At 43.5% G+C, this 16,384-nt stretch overlaps 2 protein-coding genes across 2 annotated transcripts; both read right to left on the reverse strand.

The window, feature by feature from the left end:
- Positions 1-333: 333 nt before the first annotated feature.
- On the reverse strand, positions 334-3,098 carry nr0b2a (nuclear receptor subfamily 0, group B, member 2a). The gene is made up of 2 exons (XM_066685803.1): positions 2,474-3,098; positions 334-2,188 (listed from the first exon to the last, which is right to left on the reverse strand). Exons 1-2 carry the CDS (start codon positions 3,003-3,005, stop codon positions 1,947-1,949), a joined length of 774 nt encoding a protein of 257 aa, XP_066541900.1. The 5' UTR covers positions 3,006-3,098; the 3' UTR covers positions 334-1,946.
- Positions 3,099-8,595: 5,497 nt separating this feature from the next.
- pabpc1a (poly(A) binding protein, cytoplasmic 1a) lies at positions 8,596-16,297 on the reverse strand. The gene is made up of 15 exons (XM_066643953.1): positions 15,624-16,297; positions 15,064-15,257; positions 14,416-14,531; positions 13,544-13,683; positions 11,622-11,716; positions 11,316-11,453; positions 11,057-11,152; positions 10,692-10,964; positions 10,515-10,605; positions 10,090-10,203; positions 9,809-9,957; positions 9,584-9,668; positions 9,245-9,375; positions 9,025-9,120; positions 8,596-8,941 (listed from the first exon to the last, which is right to left on the reverse strand). The coding sequence occupies exons 1-14, from the start codon at positions 15,814-15,816 to the stop codon at positions 9,031-9,033; spliced, it is 1,905 nt and encodes a 634-aa protein (XP_066500050.1). The 5' UTR covers positions 15,817-16,297; the 3' UTR covers positions 8,596-8,941; positions 9,025-9,030.
- Positions 16,298-16,384: the final 87 nt, after the last annotated feature.

The raw sequence follows: 16,384 nt of genomic DNA on the forward strand, positions 1-16,384 counted from the left end.
TTGTTGGCATCCAGGCTTTACATAAACATCAGTGTGATCAGGAGCTGGTGTTGGATGATCAGTTTGGATCACAAACACCACCCTAACTCATTCCTTTAGAGAACACGGTTCCACTGACCAATCTTTCGAGGCCTTGTACCCCTCTGGCACTGGACGTAGTGACCTTAGACACGTGTGTTTTCAGTGAATGTCATTATAGATTCTACAGTGAGACAACTTTAAATTTACTGAATGAAATTGTGGTGGACGTTTTCTCAAAGACAAACAACAATTTGTAGAAAAATAGATTTTATTTCAAGAACATCAAGAATATTCAAGAAGAACTGAAGTCATCAAACAGACAGTCTCTCAGAGACTAAAACAATCTCCTCCTTTACATCAAAGCAGAGGCTTTTAACGGTTAATAAACATCTATAACACTTTATAAATGTTATAAAAAATTCAAAAATGTTCCACACGTTTATAAATGTTGATAAAAATGTATAAATCTTTTTTTCAACAGATCCTTCTCCTGTATCCACCCTTTCATTCAAAAGATCTAATAAAGACGACTCCCCAAATATTTGTAACTTGAAAAACTAATTTTAAAAGGTGCAAAGCAACTGTCTGTAACACAACCTTGTATCTCTATTTTGGTTGCTTTTGTTTTACATCATTTAACATTCAGCTCTGTCTGCTATAATTGTACGATGAATGGACCAATAGAAACAGTCCAAATAACTGAAAACCAAATGTTGTTTTTAATTCTCCTTCATTTAAACGTAAGAATGTCGACCTAAAGTTCCCAAAGAGATACAATGTTTTGTTCTGACAGCGACAAAAAAATAAAATAAAATACATGAAAGCGTGTAAACAGCGTAAACAGTGTAAAATCCCATAGCAGACAATGACCGACTGATCTTCCCTGATTAACAGAGGTGAGTAACTAGTTACATTTGTACTTTCCTGAGCCTTTTCAAATAATTCTGTTCAAGTTCTTCAGAGAGTCAAGATCTCCTCTCTTTTCTGTTCATAGGTACTCCGTTATTTCTCCGGGCATGTGTGTGTTTTTGTGTATTTTTGTGTTTGTTTGTGTGTGTACCAGGAATATATCTCATTGTGGGGACCAAAACTTGTTTACACACTCATGTTGTGGGGACTTGTCTTTCCTGTGGGTGTCCTCTACCTATGTACATCATTACATTTTAAAGTGAATGGTAAGACAGTAGTACTTTCATTTATTGTCTGTAAGCTCTTATACAGTTCAGGGTCTCAGTGGCTGCACAGAATCATTGGTTGCAAGGCGGGAACACACCCTGGAGGGGGCGGCAGTCCTTCACAGGGCGACACACACTCACACATTCACTCACACGGACACTTTTGAGTCGCCAATCCACCTACCAATGTGTGTTCTTGGAACGTAAGAGGATACCGGAGCACCCGGAGGAAGCCCACACAGACACAGGGAGAACACACCACACTCCTCACAGACAGTCACCTGGAGGAAACCCACGCAGACACAGGGAGAACACACCACACTCCTCACAGACAGTCACCTGGAGGAAACCCACGCAGACACAGGGAGAACACACCACACTCCTCACAGACAGTCACCTGGAGAAAACCCACGCAGACACAGGGAGAACACACCACACTCCTCACAGACAGTCACCCGGAGGAAACCCACGGAGACACAGGGAGAACACACCACACATCTCACAGACTTATAGTACTTATGGAAAAGTTAATGGTTAGTCACTACAAGATGAATGGCAACGTATGTAAAGTCCCCACAGTTCACAGATACAAGACTTGTGTGTGTGTATATATTTGTTCCTGCAGCTGTGATTTTGTGTTCATGTGCATGCGTTACTGCAGGTGCATGCTTCTCCAGGGGACTGTTCCAGCAGCTTTGTGTGCCTCCAGGTGTTGTCCAGATGTGTGTGTGTGTTCCACCAGGTCTGTGTTTACCTGCTGAAGAGCATGTCCGTCAGCAGGTCCAGGAGGTGAACCTGGCTGATGATTGGCCGGAAGAAGAGCTCGGTGATGAGGGCCGGAGTGATGGTCTTTAGGGAAGACGCAGCGAGCAGGAGACGAGCAAACCGTCCTTGATCTTCTGGATGAAGAAGATGCAGGACTTCTTGCAGAGCGAGTTGAGCCTCCTGCTGCAGCCCCTCCACGAACAGCGCCGCCCGCAGGCCAGGAACATCTGTACAAGAGACATGTACCAATATAACCGCGTTAATATCTGGGTCTTTTTTTCCCTGACATACCACTCATCAAGTCCGCTGCAGTGGGGGTCAGGCTGATGTTCGGAGCTCTAGGGCTAAGCTGGACCTGTCTGTACCAGTGCTTTTGTTGACCAGATTTAATTCTTGATCCAGCTTATGTGCAGAGCTCCGTACATGGGCATAACCTCCACTACAGTTCTGAGAGGTCGTGTGTGACTCTATCAGTTTCTGTGATCCCAAGCAGAACCCCAACCCCCCCGTACCTGGGTTGAAGATGATGGTCCCTTTCAGGTAGGCATACTCCTTGGGGCTGAGGTCCAGACTCCAGAACCTCTTGAGGCAGGACTTGAGTTTCTGGACGCCGGCGAGGGTTGGCTGTTCTCGGGGTTGCTCCTGGGCATCCTGGTGGTTGAGGAGGATTTGTTTGAGCATGCTGGGCGCTGGCGTGTCCTCCACCTCGAAGGCGACCCTCTCCTGTGCCAGGCCCAGGAGGAAGAGCGGCGTCCAGCAGTTCTGCAGAAGCAGCAGCTGGTCCTTGGCGGGGAGCTGCTGGAAGGCCGGCAGGCTCTTCATGAAGCAGATGGTCTTCACCAGGACGCTGGACGCCAGGGAGCACGTGTCTCCAGGTGTCCGAAGTCTTACGGTCCTGCGGGTCTCGCAGTGGCAGCGGTTGGATGGGGAGTAGCTCGGGGTTCTCCTGGACGGTTCTCCGCTGTGGGACCGACTCAGGATGTTGAAGAGGATGGCGTTCGGGCGCCGGTTTGAAACGTCAGAACACTGACATTCGTAATCCATGGTGATGGACAAGAGGAGGAGATGGTGGTGATGATGAGGATGATGATGAGGATGATGTGTCAGACTATAGATGTCTGGAACATTTACACCGTCTAGGACTAGGTTCTACCTCTAGAATAAGACTGAGGGTGGAACATGCTGCATGGCTGTTTATAAAGGCCTTTTACTGGGTTAAACTCATGAACTTTGACCTGCTATACTACACTCTCCCTCTCTCTCGCTCACTCTCTTGGTCTCTCTCTCTCCCACAGAGAAAAACAACTCCCCTGTGGAGCCGGTGAGGGAGGAGATAAGGACTCTGGCCTGCGGTGGCCCAGAGGGACAACACACACAGAAAAAGACAAGAGAAGAGGTGAGTACAGCGTCTTAAACACATCCTCCAATTAATTAATGAGTGCAGGAAAAGTTCCTGGAGTCTGAGCTCTTTAAGCTCCTTCAGGAGTGAGTGAGCTAGCAAGTGAATGAGCGAGTGAATGAGTGAGTGAATGAGTGAGCAAGTGAATAAGTGATCGAGCGAATGAGTGAGCGAGCGAGTGAGTGAGCAAGTGAATGAGTGAGCGAGTGAGTGAGTGAATGAGCGAGTGAATGAGTGAGTGAGTGAATGAGTGAGCGAGTGAGTGAGTGGATGCGTGAGTGAATGAGTGAGCAAGTGAATAAGTGAGCAAGTGAGTGAGTGAGCGAGTGAATGAGTAAGTGAGCGAATGAGTGAGCAAGCGAGTGAGTGAGCGAGTGAATGAGTAAGCGAGTGAGTGAGCAAGTGAATGAGTGAGTGAGCGAGTGAATGAGTAAGCAAGTGAGTGAGTGAGCGAGCGAGTGAGCAAGTGAATGAGTAAGCGAGTGAGTGAGTGAGTGAGTGAATGAGTGAGTGAGTGAGCAAGTGAGTGAGTGAGCAAGTAAATGAGTAAGCGAATGAGTGAGTGAGTGAATGAATAAGCGAATGAGTGAGTGAGTTAGCGAGTGAATGAGTAAGCGAGTGAGTGAGTGAGTGAGCAAGTGAATGAGTAAGCAAGTGAGCGAGTGAATGGATGAGTGAGTGAGCGAGTGAATGAGTAAGCAAGTAAATGAGTGAGCGAGTGAGTGAATGAATGAATAAGCGAATGAGTGAGTGAGTGAGTGAGTTAGCGAGTGAATGAGTAAGCGAGTGAGTGAGTGAGCGAGTGAATGAATGAGTGAGTGAGCAAGTGAATGAGTGAGCGAGTGAATGAATGAGTGAGTGAGCAAGTGAATGAGTTATCGAGCGAGCGAGTGAATGAGTAAGCGAGTAAATGAGTGAGTGAGTGAATGAATGAATAAGCGAGTGAGTGAATGAATGAATGAGTAAGCGAGTGAGTGAGCGAGTGAATGGATGAGTGAGTGAGCGAGTGAATGAGTAAGCAAGTAAATGAGTGAGCGAGTGAGTGAGTGAGTGAATGGATGAGTGAGTAAGCAAGTAAATGAGTGAGCGAGTGAGTGAGCGAGTGGGTGATCCACCATCCCTCAGCATTGAAGTGTGGACCCATTTGGTCTGCAGTAATAAATCTAAAGCCCCAGAGTCAGTGCTGAGGTGCACGTTGTGCATTTGTGTTTAGTCGTGTGTGTGTGTGTTTTTCTGTTTCCTGTGCTGTGCAGTGTTGTGTGTGTCCTCCCTGGGCCCCCGAACACTGAACTGTAGTGTCACAGGACTGAGGTGAGGCATTTTATCTCGACTGTGGTCATTAAACCAGTCTGTACCACGGATCCAAGGACTGTGTCGAGTGTGTGTTCCACTTCATCACGAGCTCTCACACACACACACACACCTGAACACCTGGAGCAGTGCCACATCACACACCACAGGAGTTCACTGACCCACAGACCTTGAGAGGTAACACACACACACACATATACTCACGCCCCCATTACATCAGTCGTCTGGAGCAGAGTCCCTCAGTCACCATTGAGAGAAATGAAGGAAGGATTCAGAATTTATTTTTACTGAATGCTAAAAAAACACAGGTTTATTATATTTGTTGTATGTAAATCATTAAAGTTTAATGATGGAAAGTTTAAAGTTGAATGGTGAATAAGTAATTCTTTTAAGGTTAAGGTTCTGTAACAATCATAAATGTATACTTTACAACTATTGTATATATATACAATAAAAAAAAAAAAAAAAAAAAATATATATATATATATATATATACCCTGGTGTCACACTCTAATTAGTGAATTAACTCAAAACACCTGCAAATGCCTTTAAATGGTCTCTCAGTGTAGTTCTGTAGGCCACACAATCATTGAGAAGACTGCTGACTTGACAGCTGTCCAAAAGTTGACCAATGACACCTTACACAAGCAGAGCAAGACACAAAAGGTCATTGCTAAAGAGGCCGGCTGTTCACAGAGCTCTGTGTCCAAGCTCATTAATAGAGAGGTGAAGGGAAGGAAAAGATGTGGAGAGGATTGTGAAACAAAACCCATTCAAAAATGTTGGGGAGATTCACAAAGACTGGACTGCAGCTGGAGTCAGTGCTTCAAGAATCACCAACACACAGACATATGTAAGACACAGGTTTCAGCGTCGCGTTCCTTGTGTGAAGCCACTCTTGAACAAGACAGCATCAGAAGCGTCTCACTTCCAAAAAGGACTGGACTTCTGCTGAGTGCTCCACGGTTACGTCTCTGATGAAAGTAAATTTTGCATTTTCTTTGGAAATCAAGGTCCCAGAGTCTGGAGGAAGAGAGGAGAGGCACAGAATCTATGTTAATTGAGGTCCAGTGTAAAGTTTCCACAGTCAGTGATGGTTTGGGGCGCCATGTCATCTACTGGTGTTGGTCCACTGTGTTTTCTGAGGTCAAAGGTCAGCGCAGCCACCTACCAGGACGTTTTAGAGCACTTCATGCTTCCTGCTGCTGACCAACTTTATGGAGATGCAGATGTAATTTTCCAACAGGACGCACTGTGCCAAAGCTACCAGTAGCTGGTTTAAAGACCATGGTCTCCCTGTTCTTAATTGGCCAGTAAACTCACCTGACCTTAACCCCATAGAAAATCTATAGGGTATGGAGGAAGATGCAATAGGCCAGACCCAACAATGCAGAAGAGCTGAAGGCCAGAGCAACCTGGGCTCTCATATAACACCTGAGCAGTGCCACAGACTGATCCACTCCATGCCACGCCACATTACTGCAGTAATTCAGGCAAAAGGACCCCAACTAAGTATTGAGTGGTGTACATGCTCATAATTTTCAGTCAGCCAGCGTTTCTAAAAATCCTTTTTTGTATTGGTTTTAAGTAATATTCTAATTTTCTGAGACACTGAATTTGGGGTTATTATTATTATTATTATTATTTTTATTATCGTTACATTTATATAGCGCCTTTCTAGATACCCAAGGACGCTTTACAATCTACACTGCTCAGAACAATTCACACAAACACACACTGGCGAGAAGCGGCAGCCAAACGCGCACAGCGTACTCTCGACCAGGAACGACCGTCCATCTGGAGGACTGCATCGGGCACTAGGGTTTCACCCTATTCTATACACAGCAATAAAGCAGTAAAATGATCTAATGAGCATTAACCCTCGGACAACTGTGTTTTCCTGATGATGATTACGAGCTCAGAGCCTGGCACAGAGGACACACACCAATAAACTAATCACTTTATCACTTTACTGATCAGAACAGAATCACATCGACATCAGCTCAGGGCTACACACACACACACACAGGACATTCGTTATAAACAAAATACTTAATTTCTGACATTAAATCAGTCATTCTTCAATTTATTCATGATTTATTAAATGAAGCTCCTCTCTCTGAATGGAAACTTTAAACTCAGAAAGAAATGCAGTGATTCCGGGAAGGCTCCGGACCCACCGCTGCCCTGAACTGGATAAGGGTTACAGACGATGAATGAATGAATGAATGAATAAAAGAATTTAAACAAAGCTAAAACTTAAAGATTTGTGAAAAATAAATAAATGACCCTTTGGATGAAAATTGCTGTAAATCACTGTTTTCTGACATTTACTTTTATAAGTTTAATAAACTTGAATGTCTCTGGGATTAATAAATAATCTATCGATCTACAATAAATAAAGCTGTATTTTCCTTAATATTGTGTTGGAATATTTACAACCAATTTACAATAAAAAACTTATTTTAAATAATATTTTAAATTTAACAGCCATTAGAAACACAGTTAAAACATTAAAAATATCTCATCAGAATTTGATTAAAAAATTAAATTGTGAAAAACGGTTGTTATAAGGGTTTTGGGACTTTTGAGGAAACATTCAATAATACATTTTTAGTGTATTTTGAATGAAAAAGAAGCTTCCAACAAACTAGATTTATAACATTTCCCCAATGTTTTTGTGGAAATAAAGTTTTTATTTACAGAAATATGACACCATGCAGTTCCGCTGGAGAGTGGGAAAGTCTGTGGTTTTCTGTTGGAAGCCAGTCTTAGAATATGATCCTACACTGAGCAGTGAAAGAGGAGGCTGTTTGTTTATAGTGTTAAATACAATCTGTGTTTAATTCTATCCACAACAAGCTCCAACTTCCTTCAAACCGTCAGTTTGGAGCAAGCAGAGTTTTCAGGACGAATGTAGACCTGCAGAAAGTGTCTAATCTCTCCGACCTGGCCTTTGTTCGGTTCTTCCCAATTAAACTCAGTATAAATATGTAGAAAGCGACTTCCCCTGAAGCTGTGGGGGAGTTTACGGTGTTGTGTATTAGCCAGAGACAGCTCCTGGAATTTATTTATAGCAGGTTTTTATGGTCTTCTGTGACACAGAGGGCTGTAAAGTTGAAGGTTAGGACACAGTGAAGCTGGTTTTCCTGCGGCTGCTGACCAAGGGTGAACTCTCGCACGGGTCAAGGAGAAGACGAGAGGTCGAACCTTACGTAACTCCGGAGTAGAGCACGTTTATTTCACTCAAACTCATAAGAGGTTCATTTAAAATCTAACAATCGTCTGCTTCTACAGCGATGAAGCACAATGAGACATGAGAACGCACTTAAAATGGCTTCCTTCTAATTGTAGCGCAATTGTGAGATTTGCTAATCCTCTGTAGCACACCTTTGGTACAATTCCTTTCAATAAATTAAATCTAATAGCGTATTAAAGGGGATACTTTCCGTAATGGGAACCTGCTTTGGCCAAAAGCCCTGTTCAGAACACCCGCTTTCAGTGCCTGTTCATTTCAATGATAAAGGAGCCACTCGCAGTTTACCCCAACCCTGAGTGCACAGCAGTGAGTAGTGAGCCATCTACTGTACACAATGTCATTCAGACCAAGTTTCTTCTCAGATTTTAGACAGCTGAACTCCCAATGGACTCCTTTCAACAGTAATCTGGGTAACTCTGCGTTGTGATTGGACAGACTCAGATGAGGGGGCGGGACAAATCCCAAGTCTCTGCACATGACAACAGAAGCAGAACGGCTGTTTTCTGACATAGGCAGTGCACAGTAAACTGACTGGTTGGTCTTGCTTCAGTGTGTGTGTTATATATCCACACACAAACATGCACTGAACGAAGGATGTTTTCTCAAAACTCTTCCATTGTTTCTACATAAATCTGTTTTGAAACGTAATGAAAAAAGAGACGAGCTGAAATGTTTAAATTTTTATTAATTCAATCCAATACACTTCTCCCCGTGTTCAGCTGCAGCTGACACTGGGCACCAACAATAAAAGGAATTTTTTAAAACAAAAAAAGGAATGATCAACTTCTTATTTCCAAAATCAATTTTTCCTTTTTTCTATTTTTTTTGTCAGATTTTTTTTTGTTTACTATGTTCAAGGTCCAGGTGCGGTGTCCGAGACCCGGCGACATTTCTATTTTTAACTTCCATTTTTAAGATGTTTTCTTATTTTTCATTGTTTTATGAGTTTTGTATTTTTCAATGTTTAGTATTTTTTTCCGTTTTCTCTGAGCCGGCTGCAGGAGTCCGATTCTGAAAGGGAACGGTGGAAGTGAGTCAGTGCACAGTAACAGTGAGTTATGTCATAGCTGGAGTGTTTTCTGTGGAGTTTTAACCTGTGCTTAAACAGCAGGAACAGCAGAACTGTTGACAGATTTCTGAGCGGCTTCCTTCGCCTGGTGAGCCTGCAGCACCGCCACGGCTTCATCCACCTGTGAGCACAATCACACGCACACAAAAAATCACTGAAAAACTGTAGATAGTAACATTAAAATTAATGTTGACATGTACATTTGTCCTATGACATATACGTATCATTCAAAATCTTGTAAGTACCTTGGAGCGCAGAGACTCTGGGGACTCCAGCATGTGCAGAAGCTCCGAATTGTCGATCTCCAACAGCATTCCGGTGATTTTTCCGGCCAGAGTGGGATGCATGTTCTGGATCAGAGGGAAGAGACGCTCTCCTGCGGACAAACATTTACAGAAAGATTATATCTCATTATTAAAAAAAGGTTACATTAAAGGAATACAACAAATACAGGAAATAACTGTTCAGTTCAAATGACGTCCAGGGGATTTTGGTACCCACTGAACCCAACTGTTCCCTCAACGAATAAAATTACAAGGAATGTTTGGTTAATTTCGACACGTTTACGAGTGGGTATCACTCACCAAGCATCTGTTTCTGCTCCTGAGGAGGAGCAGCGGCCAGCATTGAGGCGGTCAGAGGTTCTTGACCCTGCACATGCACCGCAGGCTGGAGACAGGACGGGGAAAACACAACATTAAAAACTAGCACACAAGTTTATCGTTATATGAATATCACACTGTGGCTGTTCCTGCGGGGAAAGACTCAGTAAGGTTACCCCACAGCATGCGCAGGAATAACAGGTTTACCTGCTGCATGGGGACCTGTGGCTGCGAGCTGAGATGCTGCTGAGGGTTGCGTACTCCAGGAGTGTATTTGTACTGAGGCACGGCTCTGACAGGGGCAGTTCCTGTGGCTGGTCCAGCACTCGTTGGCCTCGGGCCGAGGGGTTGAGAAGCTGCAGAGACAGCAATTCAAATTCACCTCACTCTCTCTTTAAACCACCTTAAAGCTGGTATATTTAAATTGGTCTATGCTTATCAGAGAAACCTGATAACACAAGCTGGAAAATCATAACACCCAGACTCACTCATGCGCTGAGAAGCCATCATTCGTGGGACCTGAGAGGCAGCCGGGCGGATGGTGCTGAAAGTCTGAGGACGCGGCGCAGTGGGTCGGATCGCATTTGGCATGTTCTGGAAATCTGGAATTAAAACAGAAAAAGAAAAAGGTCAAAGGAAGATGTCATTTATATAATAATCGAGAGAAAAAATAATAAATCTGGAGAAAAAACTAAAAATAATTGGAATAAAAATGCTAGGGCACATTTAAGGCTAGTTACACGTTTTAAAAATTGCTACAGTGCACCCCCTTGTGGTCTGTTTCTGTAAAGGCTGCTGTATAAATCTTAGAGGTCACTAATTAGCCCTAGTACTAATACAGCTGTACACTTATGGAAAAGGCTACAGTGTAACAGAGAGCAGAGCGAGAGAATGGAGTGTAAGAGAAACTCACGCTGAGGGCGAACGCTTTGAGTGGCCCAGCGAGGACTCGGGCGGAGCTGAGCTAACTGACTGCTGGGATAATAAGCCGCTCGGTTCTGAGCCTGAAACACACAAGTGCACAGTTTAGCAGGGTTTAAAGGATATAATTTACACTTTGAAAAAGGCTTTCATCATGAGGGAGTCAGACCTGTGGGATGGCAGCCATAAAGTATCCAGACGGGGGTGCTGGCTGGTAGGGGTTGAGGACGGGGTTGGGGACAGCTCGGACGCTGGCCATCCTCTGCATGTACTGGTTGGTGAGGTGGGCCTGTCGCTCCTCTTTACGCTGAGCAAGAGCCACGTACAGCGGCTTGGTGGCCACGATGCGTCCGTTCATTTCTGTCACCGCCTTCGTAGCCTCCTCCGGAGACGAGAAACACACGAAACCAAAGCCCTTCGACCGGCCGCCCTCCATCATCACCTGGAGATCGGAAAACGTCCAGATTTTAGATCGTAGTTGGGAAATCTCGACACTGAAAAGGTGTTATTGTTTAAGGCTTGTGGGTTTTCTACCTTGGCGCTGGTGATGGTTCCGAAAGGAGAGAACTCCTTCCTCAGACGCTCATCGTCCAGACCATCGTCCAGATTCTTCACGTACAGGTTCACACCCTGTAAGCACAGTCTGAGTTAGTACAGGGGCCATACCTTCAGCACGAAGTGAGACGTGGAAACAGAAACGCCCCTCAGCTCTCCAATTATTGTACGATGTAAAGTGCAGTGTGTGTGTTTGGGTCATGGAAGTCCTTTAGACTGTAAAGGTGTGTGTTTTTACCTGGTAGCGGGTCATGCGGTCCTGCTTCATTTGCTCAAACTTGCGCTTGAGCTCCGTCTGTCTCTCTCCTTTTTTCTGAGCTCTGCCCACGTACACCTGCTTCCCATTTAACTCCTTTCCGTTCATCTCATCCACAGCCTGGACAGAGAACACACAGTAAGTCCACACACTAACACTGGTCACACACCTTCACTCAGCTCCATATGAGCTCCAACACTTATGGAGCTTAAAAAGCAGAGAGCTCTGACACAAGGCTGAGTTTAACTTTCCCCAGGAGACAGCTCACGTGTTCAATGTTGAACTCACCCTCTGAGCGTCCTCGTGTCTCTCAAAACTCACAAAGCCAAAGCCCTTTGACTTCCCGCCATCATCAGTCATTACACGGATGCTCAGAGCAGGACCTGGAACACAAACACAGACAAACACTCAGGATCCTCAAAATGGCAGATTTACTAAAGCTTTTAATCCGTATGGTTTTGGACTGTTTAGTTTGTAGTCTCAAATTATAAAGACTCTCTTCGACATAAGATCAGAAGAATGAAAACGATGGAGCTAAATCAATGAGTATTTGAATCTGAATTTTTGTATGGCATTTGATAAAACTAAAAAAAAAAATTCAGACCCATAAATTCAGATTGCAAAAATACAAATCTAGGCCAGAGGTCGACCAGTGGGCTTCCGAGGAAAAAGTAAACTTACACAGAGAGATCGAACACAGTGTTCAACTGCATAAATACTGACTGAACCTCTGACCAATTTCCACAGCGTCTGTGTTTAACTTTACACCAAAACAGGGCAAATCTCCGGAAGATAAAGTGCATGTTTTCTTTTTTTTTTTTTTCCCTTTTGGTCTTAGTAATATTAGACGAGGGACTGGACCTCCATTACACACAGCACTGTTTTATAATCAGACATTACTGAAAATGTAAGTACTTCTACATAATCGATGGGTTCGCTGCTAAGCCCTTTACCATATTCTGGTAAATAAATAATTAAAGGTATTTGCGTTTAGTAACGTTCAAAATATCACAGTTTAAATAAAACGGGTGTCATTTCTGTATAGTGTCTTTCTTAAAAACAAGCTAAATGCTCTGTTTAACCTGCCGCAGAGTTATAAATATCATGCAGTTCAGGACAGTTTACGATGATAAAATCCTGCCTGTTCCAAACCAAACTGAAGACACCGCTGGATGACACTCAATGCCTTTAACCAAAATAACTGTGATCACGGCAGGAGCGGGAAAAGACAATGCTAATGATGACGTGTCATTAATCGCAAGCATGTTTACATTTAATTAAACCAGAATAATAATAATAAGCGCTTGATGAAGAAACAAGGTGTTTATGTCGAAATGTTTAAATTCCTATAAAGGTCTGACTGATTAAACAGTGCTTTCAGTGCAGATTCGGTCTCAATCCGAATATTGATCAAACCACTCGCTCTCTGGTGTTGTGGATTAGTTTGGAGATCTCGCCTGTTTTTCTGTAAAGTTAAACAGAAAAGCTTCTGTGAACGCGTCAGGAAGGCAGTAAACGTCTGTGGGTTATGGACAGAGGAGCTGACTTTCCACCAGAAAGTGAAAGACGTGTCACAGAAACGCCTCGACACAAGAATAAGATCATTATAAAACCTCAACTTTCAACACTAACGTTGAGCAGAGTTTGGCTAAGTGCAGCGTGAATGATATTAGAGCTGCGGTGATGGACACGTAGCCATGAGTCAAATTGTCCCAGTTCTACCCTCAGAACCCTTCATCACTTGAAAGCTAGGCCCCTTTTTTCGTTAAAGTGCTCACTTCAAAGAAGTACTTATGTTTCAGGGCAGGATTAGGGACGGTATGAGGCTGCACTGTGATTGGTGGCCTTTAGAAGAGGGTGCTGTGATTGGTTAATGCTGCGATCAATCTCTGTGTGGACGTTTACTTTTTCCTGGGAAGCCTGCTGGTTGACCTCTGGCCTTAATTCATATTTTTTTAAATCTAAATTTTTTAATCCTGAATTTTTTTAATCTCTGTTTATGAATTGTACAAATCTTAATATTTCACCATTTCAAAATTTCAAGTCTAACAAATCATGTACGAAAGTAATTCAGATAATTCAAATATTTAGACAAATAACTAAAATATTCCAAATTCATTTTTTATAGGAAATGCTTAACCTTGTCTACTGATCATTTCATTAAGAAAACATTTACACGATGTAAGAGGCAGTCAGACACTCGCTCTCACCGAACTTGCTGAAGATCTCCTTCAGCTTCTCGTCGTCCATGTCCTCTCCGAAGTTCTTGATGTAGACGTTGGTGAACTCTTTAGCCCTGGCGCCCATCTCGGCCTCGCGCTCTTTGCGTGATTTAAACCTACCCACAAATCTGTGGAAAGGAGGGGGAAGAAATGAGGTTTAAGAGGTTTATTTTAGTTTGTGTCCTAGCTATTGATTCATTATTAACACTTTAACCTAACGAGGAACTAAATATAAATGGTCTAAAGTTGAATAAACCATTTTAATTTCTGTGGTCGTACCATATATATATATATATAAAACACACAAATGACTCCATAAGTGTTTTTTTAAAAACAGCAATAAGTAATTAACTAATGGAGTATCAATCTCTGAACATTTGCAAACTGTAGATGAATATCAGAATTCTCAGTGCCACTTTAAACGTCACAGCAGACCACTCTCTGTGATATTTAAGGAGTGAAATACTCAAAAGAAAGCCACCTCAAACGTCTTAAAAGGGTACGACGACCAACACGTTTAAGGTAGGACGGCAAACTCTGGTTTAGTTTGTAGTACAGGCCCATTATTGTAAGAGTTGTGTAATTTAAGGTGGAAACGTTTACTTCCGCTTTGCACTGTAATGGGACACATCTGTATTTACAAAATACACCAAACTCTTCTTCTGAAGAACTGAGGCCTATGTGGTTTTTCTAGGCTCTAACCCCAATTTTAACCACTGGATGTTCTTTATCAAGGCTTGTACCGGATGCAAATAATTAGGCCTATTGAGGAAGGGTGCAGTTAGATGAATAATAATATTAATAAAAAAAACATCTTAGTTTCAGTAGAAACACCAGATAAGCTGCTAACTCCCACTTACACTTTACGGTCATTCAGCAACATGCCGTTCATTTTCTCTATGGCTCTCTCTGCAGCTTCATGCGTCTCAAAGTGAACAAACCCGTAGCCTTTAGAGCCATTTTCATCACAGACCACCTTCAAGAGAAAATTCAGAACACACACAAACACACACACCAAGCTCAGGGTTAACACCACACTACAATCCAACACCATGCTTTAAAACAGGCAGCACCACAAACTCCACACAGCTTTGTTATAAATCTTGCTACACATCTTTATTTTTAATACTTAACATGCTTAAAGCAACATTTATTCATAACGTTCATGTTACGAAATAGGTGTTACACTGACACCTAGTGGCGTGAAGGTATCAGAGAATCTGTAATAGACTTGGCTGCCCCCTAGTGGGGACCTGATCTATGTCGCATTAGGAGGTTCATTCAGGAACTACTCAACCATTTCTTAAGTCATTAATTTTAGGATTAACTTTATAAAAGAGTTAAAACTACAACTATTTCTTGAATATTGTTTGCTATTTACTGATAATAAACATAACCCGTCGTTAGTAGTGAGGTTCTTTAGTGGTTTGGTGGCTCTGCAAACGAGGCCTTGGTCTCAGTGAGATAGCCATTCCAGCATGAATCAAAATATGCAACAAACCCATTACCTTGCAGGACAGAATGTTCCCGAAGGCGGAGAATGTGTCATACAGAGCTTTGTTGTCGATGGATTTGTCGAGATTCTTGATGAAAATGTTCCCCACACCACTCTTCCTGAGAGAGGGGTCTCTCTGGGACCACATGATCCTCACAGGCCTCCCTTTAATCACATCAAAGTTCATGGTGTCCAAGGCTCGCTCGGCTGAGGAGGAAAAGACCACATATCATTAGCACAGTATCAAAACGGATTAAATGTAAATTAATATTAACCCAACAACCGTTATTCACCAAGAGGAGTTTCCGTTAGGGAACTTAGTTTGTGAAGTACAGGCCCAGGCCTGTAACAGTCGTGTAATTTAAGGTGGAAAGGTTTATTTTCGCTTAGTACAGGCCCCTTAATGTAAGTGATGTAACGTTAACTTGTGCCTCGTGAAAACCACAAGAGTCATGCGGCACTTGAAGTGGAACCAAATATTCAGGTCCACTTTCTATTTAACGCGGAAGGGAACGTGAAAAAAGGTCATTTAATACTTAATAAACACTTATATATATTATTTATGTTCCTTACCGTCCGCGGGCTGCTGGAAGTTAACGTAGGCGTAGCCGAGCGATCTGCGGGTCATCATGTCCCTACACACGCGGATGGAGAGGATAGGGCCCGCGGGGCTGAACTTCTCGTACAGCATGGCCTCGGTCACATCCTGGTGCAGGTCTCCCACGTACAGGGACGCCATCGGGTAACTGGGGGCGCTCGGGTTCATCTTCACTAACCGCCTTTTCACACACGAAATCGGCTCTGGGGCTTCAACAGCAGGGCTCAGAAGTCGACGAGGACGAAGAGTGGGCTTAAGTGTCTGCCACGGAGCTGTGAAAACAGGCGCAGGGCGTTTTAAACCACCGCGAAGAACCAGCGGGCTAGAGTTGACCGTGTGGCCGCGTTCGCTTCACTTTGGGGCGTGTAACCCAAACGCTGCGGCCGCTACTCCGTCGTCAAGGCTGGAGCTCAGACTCAGGCGCGCTGCTAACAGGCGAATCCTCTCTTGCTCTGGCGGTAAACGATGAATTTGACGTCGGCGCCGCGGTCTCCTAGCTCCCGGTGCTTTTTAAAAAGTTCGATTTTTAGTTGGTTTTGTGTATTTTTGTAATTTTTTTGTGTTTTTAGTTTTTTTTTATATATAAGACCCGCGCGCTCCGGGCCCACGCGCTCTCTCGGCACACACGGAAACGGGGGGAGGGAGCGATGACGCGCCAACACCAATAAAAGACCGTCTCACGGAAGCGGAGAGGCTACATAATAAAAGTTTCTCATTAGTCGTCATTTGTGTGTTT

This window comes from Hoplias malabaricus, chromosome 1, assembly GCF_029633855.1.
Source record: "Hoplias malabaricus isolate fHopMal1 chromosome 1, fHopMal1.hap1, whole genome shotgun sequence".
Taxonomy (NCBI): Eukaryota; Metazoa; Chordata; class Actinopteri; order Characiformes; family Erythrinidae; genus Hoplias; species Hoplias malabaricus.